Source organism: Bombina bombina, chromosome 5, assembly GCF_027579735.1.
Source record: "Bombina bombina isolate aBomBom1 chromosome 5, aBomBom1.pri, whole genome shotgun sequence".
Taxonomy (NCBI): Eukaryota; Metazoa; Chordata; class Amphibia; order Anura; family Bombinatoridae; genus Bombina; species Bombina bombina.
In genome coordinates, this window is record NC_069503.1 from 248,306,399 (window position 1) to 248,318,560 (window position 12,162).

The 12,162-nt window shown below is 38.2% G+C and overlaps 1 protein-coding gene across 4 annotated transcripts in view; it reads left to right on the forward strand.

Moving 5' to 3' along the window:
- ARHGAP21 (Rho GTPase activating protein 21) overlaps window positions 1-12,162 on the forward strand; it is a 327,556-nt gene that overhangs the window by 209,343 nt on the left and 106,051 nt on the right. For all 4 annotated transcript variants that reach the window (XM_053713937.1, XM_053713936.1, XM_053713938.1 and 1 more), the window contains exons 4-6: window positions 3,085-3,177; window positions 5,491-5,569; window positions 6,186-6,240. In XM_053713937.1, the coding sequence (XP_053569912.1) occupies window positions 3,085-3,177; window positions 5,491-5,569; window positions 6,186-6,240 (227 nt within the window). The remainder of the gene's footprint in view (window positions 1-3,084; window positions 3,178-5,490; window positions 5,570-6,185; window positions 6,241-12,162) is intronic.

Sequence of the window (12,162 nt, forward strand, 5' to 3'; positions counted from 1 at the left end):
CACGGGTGGAAGGTGAACGTACAAAAGAGTTCCCTGTCTCCGTCGACAAGAGTTCCCTTTTTGGGAACAATAATAGATTCTTTTGAAATGAAGATCTTCCTGACAGAAGTCAGAAAGTCAAAGCTTCTAAACGCTTGTCAAGTTCTTCTCTCTATTCTGCAGCCTTCCATAGCTCAGTGCATGGAAGTAGTAGGGTTGATGGTTGCAGCAATGGACATAGTTCCTTTTGCTCGAATTCATCTAAGACCATTACAACTGTGCATGCTCCAGTAGACAAGATCACCTGCCTCAGGGAATGAGTTTCTGCAGACCAAAGTGGGTCATTGTCACGACCGACGCCAGTCTATCAGGCTGGGGCGCGGTCTGGGATTCCCTGAAAACTCGGGGTTTATGGTCTCGGGAAGAGTCTCTTTTCCCGATCAACATCCTGGAACTGAGAGCGATATTCAATGCTCTCCGGGCTTGGCCTCATCTAGCGAAGCCGGATACATAAGATTCCAGTCAGATAACATGACGACTGTAGCTTACATCAACCATCAGGGAGGAACAAGGAGTTCCTTGGCGATGAGAGAGGTATCCAAGATCATCAAATGGGCGGAGGATCACTCCTGCCACCTATCTGCAATCCACATCTGAGGAGTAGACAACTGGGAGGCGGATTATCTGAGTCGTCAGATTTTCTATCCGGGGGAGTGGGAACTCCACCCGGAGGTGTTTGCCCAGTTGACTCAATTATGGGGCATTCCAGACATGGATCTGATGGCGTCTCGTCAGAACTTCAAGGTTCCTTGCTACGGGTCCAGATCCAGGGATCCCAAGGCCACTCTAGTGAATGCATTAGTGGCGCCTTGGTCGTTCAACCTAGCTTATGCGTTCCCTCTCCTTCCCAGGCTTGTAGCCAGGATCAAACAGGAGAAGGCCTCGGTGATTCTGATAGCTCCTGCGTGGCTGCGCAGGACTTGGTATGCAGACCTGGTGAATATGTCATCGGCTCCACCATGGAAGCTACCTTTGAGACAGGATCTTCTAGTACAAGGTCCATTCGAACATCCAAATCTAATTTCTCTGCAGCTGACTGCTTGGAAATTGAACGTTTGATTTTATCCAAGCGTGGGTTTTCAGATTCAGTGATAGATACTCTGGTCCAAGCCAGAAAACCTGTGTCTAGAAAGATTTACCATAAAATATGGAAAAGATATATCTGTTGGTGTGAATCCAAGGGATTCTCCTGGAGTAAGATTAAAATTCCTAAGATCCTCTCCTTTCTACAAGAAGGTTTGGATAAGGGATTGTCAGCGAGTTCTCTAAAAGGACAGATTTCTGCTTTATCTGTCTTGTTATACAAACGACTGGCAGCTGTGCCAGAGGTACAAGCTTTTGTACAGGCTTTGGTCAGAATCAAACCTGTTTACAGACCCTTGACTCCTCCTTGGAGTCTAAATTTAGTTCTTTCAGTTCTTCAGGGGGTTCCGTTTGAACCCTTACATTCCATAGATATCAAGTTGCTATTTTGAAAAGTTCTGTTTTTGGTTGCTATTTCTTCTGCTAGAAGAGTTTCTGAATTATCTGCTTTGCAGTGTGATCCACCCTATCTGGTGTTCCATTCAGATAAGGTTATTTTGCGTACCAAGCCTGGTTTTCTTCCAAAAGTTGTTTCCAATAAGAATATTAACCAGGAAATAGTTGTTCCTTCTCTGCCCGAATCCAGTTTCAAAGAAGGAACGTTTGTTACACAATTTGGATGTAGTCCGTGCTTTAAAGTTCTATTTAGAAGCAACAAAGAATTTTAGACAAACCTCATCCTTGTTTGTTGTTTACTCTGGTAAGAGGAGAGGACAAAAAGCTATTGCTACCTCTCTTTCTTTCTGGCTGAAAAGCATTATCCGATTGGCTTATGAGACTGCCGGACGGCAGCCTCCTGAACGAATCACAGCTCACTCCACTAGGGCTGTGGCTTCCACATGGGCCTTCAAGAACGAGGCTTCTGTTAATCAGATATGTAAGGCAGTGACTTGGTCTTCTCTGCACACTTTTGCCAAATTTTACAAATTTGATATTTTTGCTTCTTCGGAGGCTGTTTTTGGGAGAAAGGTTTTGCAAGCCGTGGTGCCTTCTGTTTAAGTAACCTGATTTGCTCCCTCCCTTCATCCGTGTCCTAAAGCTTTGGTATTGGTTCCCACAAGTAATGGATGATGCCGTGGACCGGACACACCAATGTTGGAGAAAACAGAATTTATGCTTACCTGATAAATTACTTTCTCCAACGGTGTGTCCGGTCCACGGCCCGCCCTGGTTTTTTAATCGGGTTTGAAAAAATTTTCTTTTTCTTTATACACTACAGTCACCACGGCACCCTATAGTTTCTCCTTTTTCTCCTAACCGTCGGTCGAATGACTGGGGGGCGGAGCCAGAGGGGGAGCTATATGGACAGCTCTTGCTGTGTGCTCTCCTTGCCTTTCCCTGTAGGGGAGGAGAATATCCCACAAGTAATGGATGACGCCGTGGACCGGACACACCGTTGGAGAAAGTAATTTATCAGGTAAGCATAAATTCTGTTTTTTCTTCGTTCTCTTGCTTTCTTTATTTGAAAAAGAAGGCATCTAAGCTATTTTTTTGGCTCAGAACCATGGAAAGCACTTGTTTATTGGTGGGTGAATTTATCCACCAATCAACAAGAACAACACAGTGTGTTCACCAAAAATGGGCTGGCATCTAAACTTACATTCTTGCATTTCAAATAAAGATACCAAGAGACTGAAGAAAATTTGATAATAGGAGTAAATTAGAAAGTTGCTTAAAATTGCATGCTCTATCTGAATCAAGAAAGAAAAAAAGTTGGGCTCAGTGTCCCTTTAAGTATGATGAATGCACTCCAGCTGTTCTGGGGGAAATGGAACAAGTATACTTTTAAGCTGTATTTTTATAACAAAACCAGGCAAAATAAATCATATATTTTAGTTTATTTTTCCTTAATTAACCATTTTATGTGGAAATTAATTGCTCAGTTTGATATCTTTTAATCTTATACTTATATCTATATATAGATATTATGTAATAACGGTTAACTGCTTATTATTTCTACAGGGCGGCAAAGAAACAGATTGGAACCAATGGATACCATATTTGTTAAACAGGTTAAGGAGGGAGGACCTGCGTATGAAGCTGGATTATGTACAGGTATTATACATGCTATTGATAATTAAATTAAATCCTGGAGGGATGGGGTGCTACACTATGGAAAAGGGGTGGAATAGGGGGTCACCCTATATAGTGATCACCGTGAGGTGGGGGGACCACTACACTAAAAAAAAAAGTTTATTAAGTAGGTACTGGCAGACAGCTGCCAGTACCAAATATGGCAGCCACTAGGGTGAGGGTGGAGGGTTTAAGAGATGGTTTTTTTTTTAGGATTAGGTTTAATTACTATACTATTTACCTTACCAGCTAACTAATTTACCTCTTCATTGCCGGGATTTTCGGAAGTGTGGTTCACAGCTGCAATTAGCGGCCTTCTAATTGCCAAAAACCAATGGCAAAGCCATGCATTACTACTGTTTCCGAACAAGGGGATCCCAGAGAAGCATTTACAATCATTTGTGTCATGATTGCACTAGCGGTATGTAAATAATTTCAGTGAGAAACCCAAAGTTTGTGAAAAAGTGAAATATACAAAAATGGGCCTAGATCAATAACTTGGTTTCTTTACTTAAAACAGTTATATAGTTTTGATAAGTGAATAAAAGAAAAACAAGGCTCTTTTTCCATTTAAACAGGGTGATAGTAAAAATGCTAAAAATTCCCTGGTATTTTGGGCATGTTTTTCTTGAAATTCCCGGTGGATAAGTGGTTAAAGCTGAAAAATGTGTTTTGGTTTCCATGCCCCTCTCAATCACTTACAATCCGATCACAAAGAAGATTTTAGTACCAGTTTGCATTCCTCATTCCAGCTTTCCAAGACTGGGTACAGGTGGGGCACAAAAATGTAGGTGATCCTAGAACAGCCAGAAATGTAAACCTAACACCTTCTGATATGTGGACATTTTCACACTAAATCGAAGTTAAAGAGACAGTAAAGTCAAAATTACATTTTCATGATTCAGAAAGGGCAATTTTAAAAAACTTTCCAATTAATTTATATTAAATTTGGTTTGTTCTTTTGATATCCTTTATTGAAGAGTAAGCTTGGGCACAGCAGGCCGATTATTTTTTCGACTAATCGGATAAAAAAAGAATCAATAATTGTTTCCTATATTTTAAATAAAATCCACATACTGAGTGTTACAAATATAAACTTCAGACTAAAACTTTACATTAACACAACTGTTTGTCCAATTTTTAAGCAACAGAGAACAGTTTTATAATTAAACAAAACCTGTTTGAAAAGAGGTAGAACTAGAAAGAGACTATCACCGTTAATAACATTTTGTTATTCACTCTTTCAGAAACTTTGCATTGAAATGCAAAAATCTCAACATGTCCACATGCTTCTGGCTAAGGCTGGTTCTCTGTTTGCAGCTATATTTCCTGCAGCAGAGAAAAGGCACTAAGATGGTGTTGAGGTGCTTGAGATTTATAAGTAGGGTTTTGCCAATTTCACCAAAGTGGGATATTTATCTTTGTTAGCTCTTCACAAATGCAAAGGGGTTTTCACCTTGGCAAGGGGCCTCTCAATAAAGTAACGCTTGACTTCATTCTTACATTAAAAATATCTTGAATATCTATATGCAATGGTAAATGACCAGCTATAATGTTAGGGGGAAATATCTAGTCCGCTCTAAAAATAACAGAGATATACATATAGGTTGAATCTGGTACATATTATCACAATATATAAAAAAACTATAAAAAACAAATCAAACGCGCTAAGGACTGTATATCAATAACAGGACAAAGCCTTACACATTTATTTATACAGCACATATAATAAGCAATAGCAAGCAATACGGTAGTAATTGTGCAAACAGATAATAGTGCACATCAATTTAAATAACTCCCATCAATCTAGGGCTAGGTGTAAATAACAAGCTTGGCACTATATCATGCAAAGCATAGTTCCAAATCACCAGATTTAATATAAACAATCCAAATGATGACTATTATATCTGGGTTGCACATAAGCCAGGGGTAGTTGTAAACGTATACTGTCCTGAAAAAGTGAAAAGTAAACGTCTGTAATGTCCTTTAGGCTAAGAGCACAACCAAAAAAACACAATACCAAGTGCAGGAGCTCATTGGAGTGAAGCAGCTGGTGTTGTGCACAGACCAACTAATTGCAAACCAACTAATCGATTATGAGATTCGTTGACAACTATTTTAATAATCGATTATTATCGATTATGACAATTAGTTGTTGCAGCTCTATCCCCATTATTGAAGCCTTCAACCATTTTCTATATTGCTTAACTGTGTTTAAAGATTTTCACTGACATTTCTCTTCATACAAAAGCGACATAAAAATGGTCTGTGCTAATGCGTCATTTTTTTCTCTAGGGGATAGAATCATAAAAGTGAATGGTGAAAGTGTAATCGGGAAGACTTATTCTCAAGTAATTGCTTTGATCCAGAACAGGTATGGAAATCTGTAAAATATTCCAGTTAACATATGTTAAAATATATAGCATTTTTCACTTTGTGATTATCATACTAGTTCCCATGTATGGCATTCCTACATTCTAGAGCATTAAACCATAATAGGACCAAAATCCACCAATAATTAGACTCTGCATCAGATTATGTACATTCCTCGCCCCTCTCTTTGACCTTTCACCTTAACCCTTTTTCTCTTCCTGTTCCTCTTACCCTCAGCATTTTTCTTCTAGCCTCTTACTTTCACCTTCAGTGGCTTGACTCACTCTCTCTTGTGCTTTCTGAGCCTTTCTCCCTCTATCACCCACCCATTTGTCTCTTACCCCCTCTCTTTTCACTTCTCTCTATTTCTCAAGTACATCTCCTTTCTAGGGTCACTTTACTGTAGACCTCGGTTCTTACTCCTTGACCCTTCACCTCCATCAGCTGTTTCTTTGACCTTCCTGCGCACACACACTAAAGTTCTCTGGCTGATCCTTAAACTCGTTTTGTTCAATAATTCAAAAAGTTATACAAGTTCAACTGTGTTTTGAAAGTAAATCATTTTATAATAGATACTTTACAATGTAGAATGACCACAATAAATTGTTTTCTTTTAGTGATTCCACTTTAGAGCTTAGCGTGATGCCAAAAGATGAAGACATCCTGCAACTGGTAAGTTAAAATAAGGGATCTTGACCTCTCTTATTTTAGTTTAATTCAATAAACTATTATTTCACCTCAGTCAGTTGCAAGGATGAGACGTTTAGTTTGAGCATATACACAAATATTATACAGGTATATAAGACAATAACATTCTAAATTAGAGCTGTCTGGTCTGTGCTCCAAAATGGCCTATCCAGATATGCTTGTTTCCCATTCAAAGTTGGGCTGGAATATGAAAAACGTCATTTAGTCTATTATTGTCCTTTCGTCTTTCCAATTTTTTTCTTTCTTTCTGTGTTTAGCTCCAGTTTGCACCTGCTGCTCTGGAGCGCCAGGTTGTGTCTTTCTGGTCACGTGATGTGAAGGGCAGGACTTACTAGTACTGAGTCACAGTACTTAGCTAGGTAGAAGACTATATATTAAATGGATGTTAAACAGTTAATATATGCTAGACATAATGGTGTGTTCAAAGCAAAGATTAGCCTTCAAGTAATATGTAGATGCATTTGTACAATTATATTAGTTGTTTAAAGATTGTAATATACGTGTAAAGGTTTAGTTTCTGTAAAACAAAGGGCACTGCCATGTTTGAAGTAGTTTTCTAGTTATCTCTGTTAGGGCAAATAAAGCTGTATGAAATCCCTTTTGGGCAGTCTCTTTTATTGCCTGTGTTATATCTGTTCCTATTTGTCTTTAGCAGGGGAAACAGATCAGGATCGACTTAAAAGGACATTCCAGCCAAAATTGGAATCCACGTGGATGCATTTCAGTTTTCCATAGAAGCATTTTTGTAATATACATGTATTAGCAAAAATGCTTCTAATAAAAATTATAGCGGCTTCATATGTGTATTTAAGTATGAACCGTGCACCAGCATTTTAAACACTTGCTCAGAGAAAGGTGCTTGTGCCATATAGTTATGACTCAATTTGTTAATTGCTGACACACGCCCTACGGGCGTTCTAAGCTGCTACAGTATTTAAATTGCTGGTGCACTGAGAATATCTAGCTATGCTTCACATGCATATGCAGTGAAAATATTAACACTAAAACAGTGATAACTTTTGCAAGAAGCATTTTTGACAATACATCTGTTACAAATATTTTTCTATTCAAAGATGTAATTCATCTATGTGCATTTAAATTTTGACCGGAATATATGTCCCTTTAAGTTCAAACATGGCGGTGCTCATTACTTTATAGAATTTTAGGGAAAAAAAAATCATAAGTGAGCACTACAAAAAGCTAAAGACCATAAATAAAAAATGTTTTTATTATACAAATATACAATATAAAAAGAGTGCGCACTCACATAGAAACTTATTATACTAAAATATATTACTTACTGGAACAAATCTTGAATAAAGTAGCAGCCAAAAAAATAAGAACAGTTTGTACTCTCTAACTAGAATAAGATAATAGTGCCTGCTTGTAAGTAGTTTGTAAGTAGTTTGTACAACTTTGAATGGACCTGTTTTGTAGTTTGTTTTTCTTTCATGTAATTGACAAGAGTCCATGAGCTAGTGAAGTATGGGATATACATTCCTACCAGGAGGGGCAAAGTTTCCCAAACTTCAAAATGCCTATAAATACACCCCCCACCACACCCACAATTGTTTTACAAACTTTGCCTCCTATGGAGGTGGTAAAGTAAGTTTGTGCTAGATTTCTACGTTGATATGCGCTTCTCAGCATGCTGAAGCCCGGTCCCTCTCAGAGTGCAGTGAATGACAGAGGCATGTGAAGGGAGTATTACCTATTGAATGCAATGGTCATCCTAACGGGGATCTATTTCATAGGTTCTCTGTTATCGGTCGTAGAGATTAATCTCCTACCTCCCTTTTCAGATCGACGATATACTCTTATATATCATTACCTCTGCTGATTCTCGTTTCAGTACTGGTTTGGCTATCTACTTTATGTAGATGAGTGTCTTTTGGTAAGTATGTTTTCCTTTATTAAGACACTCTCAGCTATGGTTTGGCACTTTAAATGTAACGTTCTAAATATAATGTTTGTACTTATATTTGCCATGATTCAGGTTTATTAGTATATTTCCTTTTTGCAGACTGTCGGTTTCATTTTTGGAAATGCACATAAAAAAAAAAAATTCTTACCTGAAATTTTTCAAATTTACTTTTTTCTAAATTGCGGGCTGTTAGGCTCGCGGGTGCGCAAAATGCTATAATTTATTGCGTCATTCTTGGTGCGAGACTTTTTTGGCGTGAGAATTACGTTTGTTGATGTATTTTCGTCATTTACGGCGTCTTAGTTGGCGCTGAGAATTTTCACGTAGTTGCGTCATCTGTGACGCTCGTGTTTTTTGCAGACTTTTTTGGTGCCAAAAAATATTTTGTCAGTTGTGGGCATCATACTTGGCGCCAGACTTTTGACATTATTTAAGTCTTCATGTATTTTTGCTTCTGGTTTCCAGAGGCTTATTCTGTTTGCATTTTTTCCCATTCCTGAAACTGTCATATAAGGAAATTGATAATTTTGCTTTATATGTTATTTTTTCTCTTACATATTGCAAGATGTCTCAATCTGATCCTGTTTCAGAATCCACTTTTGGAATCCTGCTTCCTGATGTCGGTTCTACCAAAGCTAAGTGCATTTGTTGTAAACTTGTGGTAACTGTTCCTCCGGCTGTAGTTTGTGATAATTGTCATGACAAACTTTTACATGCAGAAAATATTTCCATTAGTAGTAATCCATTACCTGTTGTTATTCTTTCAACATCTAATGCTCAGGATATTCCTGTTAATGTGAGAGAATTTGTTTCTAATTCTATTCAGAAGGCTTTGTCTGTCATACTACCTTCTAATAAACGTAAAAGGTCTTTTAAAACTTCTCATAAAATTGATGAATTTTCAAATGACTGACAACATTCTGATTTATCTATCTCTGTTGAGGATCTATCTGGTTCAGAAGATTCTGCCTCAGATATTGACACTGACAAAACTTCATACTTATTTAAAATGGAGTATATTCGTTCCTTATTAAAAGAGGTGTTGATTGCATTAGATATGGAGGAGACTAGTCCTCTTGATATTAAAACCAGTAAACGTTTAAATTCGGTTTTTAAACTTTATTCCAGAGGTTTTTTCCAGTTCCTGATGGAGGTTTTAGGTCTCATGACTGCAGCATCGGACGCGATCCCCTTTGCTCGTTTTCACATGAGACCTCTTCAGCTTTGTATGCTGAGCCAATGGTGCAGGGATTATACAAAGATATCACAATTAATATCCTTAAATCCCAATATTCGACTATCTCTGACTTGGTGGTTAGATCACCATCGTTTAGTTCAAGGGGCCCCTTTTGTTCATCCAACCTGGACTGTGATCACAACAGATGCAAGTCTTTCAGGTTGGGGAGCTGTCTGGGGATCTCTGACAGCACAAGGGGTTTGGAAATCTCAAGAGGTGAGATTACCAATCAATATTTTGGAACTCCGTGCGATTCTCAGAGCTCTTCAGTTTTGACCTCTTCTGAAGAGAGAACTGTTTATTTGTTTTCAGACAGACAATGTCACAACCGTGGCATATGTCAATCATCAAGGTGGGACTCGCAGTCCTCATGCTATGAAAGAAGTGTCTTGGATACTTGCATGGGCGGAATCCAGCTCCTGTCTAATTTCTGCGGTCCATATCCCAGGTATAGACAATTGGGAAGCAGATTATCTCAGTCGCCAGACTTTACATCCGGGGGAATGGTCTCTTCACCCAGATGTATTTTTTCAGATTGTTCAGATGTGGGGGCTTCCAGAAATAGATCTGATGGCTTCTCATCTAAACAGGAAACTTCCCAGGTATCTGTCCAGGTCCAGGGATCCTCAGGCGGAAGCAGTGGATGCGTTGACACTTCCTTTGAGTTATCAACCAGCTTATATCTTTCCGCCTCTAGTTCTTCTTCAAAGAGTGATTTCCAAAATCATAATGGAGCGTTCATTTGTACTGCTGGTGGCTCCAGCATGGCCACACAGGTTTTGGTATGCGGATCTTGTTCAGATGTCCAGTTGCCAACTTTGGCCACTTCCGTTAAGGCCAGACCTTCTATCTCAAAGCCCATTTTTCCATCAGGATCTCAAATCATTAAATTTGAAGGTATGGAGATTGAACGCTTAGTGCTTAGTCATAGAGGTTTCTCTGACTCAGTGATTAATACTATGTTGCAGGCTCGCAGATCTGTGTCTAGAAAGATTTATTACCGAGTTTGGAAGACTTACATTTCATGGTGTTCTTCTCATAAATACTCTTGGCATTCTTTTAGAATTCCTAGAATTTTACAGTTTCTTCAGGATGGTTTGGATAAGGGTTTGTCTGCAAGTTCCTTGAAAGGACAAATCTCTGCTCTTTCTGTTCTGTTCCACAGAAAAATTGCTAATCTTCCTGATATTCATTGTTTTGTACAGGCTTTGGTTCGTATCAAACCTGTCATTAAGTCAATCTCTCCTCCTTGGAGTCTTAATTTGGTTTTGAGTGCTTTACAGGCTCCTCCGTTTGAGCCTATGCATTCTCTGGACATTAAATTACTTTCTTGGAAAGTATTGTTCCTTTTGGCCATCTCTTCTGTTAGAAGAGTTTCTGAATTATCTGCTCTTTCTTGTGAGTCTCCTTTTCTGATTTTTCATCAGGATAAGGCGGTTTTGCGGACTTCATTTATATTTCTACCTAAAGTTGTGAATTCCAACAACATTAGTAGAGAAATTGTTGTCCCTTTGTTGTGTCCTGATCCTAAGAATTCTCTGGAGAGATCTTTACATTCTTTGGATGTGGTAAGAGCTTTGAAATATTATGTTGAAGCTGCTAAAGATTTTAGAAAGACTTCTAGTCTATTTGTTATCTTTTCTGGTTCTAGGGAAGGTCAGAAGGCTTCTGCCATTTCTTTGGCATCTTGGTTAAAGCTTTTGATTCATCATGCTTATATGGAGTCGGGTAAATCCCCGCCTCAGAGGATTACGGCTCATTCTACTAGGTCAGTTTCTACTTCCTGGGCTTTTAAGAATGAAGCTTCTGTTGATCAGATTTGCAAAGCAGCAACTTGGTCTTCTTTGCATACTTTAACTAAATTCTACCATTTTGATGTTTTCTCTTCCTCAGAATCAGTTTTTGGTAGAAAAGTACTTCAGGCAGCTGTTTCAGTTTGATTCTTCTGCTTATAATTTCAGTTTTTTTCATTTAAAGATTAAAACTTTTGATTTGGGTTGTGGATTCATTTTTTCAGCTGAATTGGCTGTCTTTTTTTTTTTATCCTTCCCTCTCTAGTGACTCTTGCGTGGAGTTCCACATCTTGGGTATTTGCTATCCCATACGTTACTAGCTCATGGACTCTTGCCAATTACATGAAAGAAAACATAATTTATGTAAGAATTTACCTGATAAATTCATTTCTTTCATATTGGCAAGAGTCCATGAGGCCCACCCTTTTTATGGTGGTTATGATTTTTTTGTATAAAGCACAATTATTCCAATTCCTTGTTAATGCTTTCGCTCCTTTCTTATCACCCCACTTCTTGGCTATTCGTTAAACTGAATTGTGGGTGTGGTGGGGGTGTATTTATAGGCATTTTGAGGTTTGAGAAACTTTGCCCCTCCTGATAGGAATGTATATCCCATACGTCACTAGCTCATGGACCCTTGCCAATATGAAAGAAATGAATTTATCAGGTAAAATCTTACATAAATTATGTTTTTTTATGGTCACATTAAGACCAATCGTAGTCCACACAAACTACTTACAAGCAGACACTATTATCTTATTCTAGTAAGAGACTGCTAACTGTTCTTATTGCTTTGGCTGCTAATTTATTAAAGATTTGTTCCAGTGTGACATCCTTTTAAGTAATATATTTTAGATATAATATTACGTTTCTTTGAGAGTGTGCACTCTGTTTATATTGCATATTTGTGTAATAAAACATTTTTTATTTAT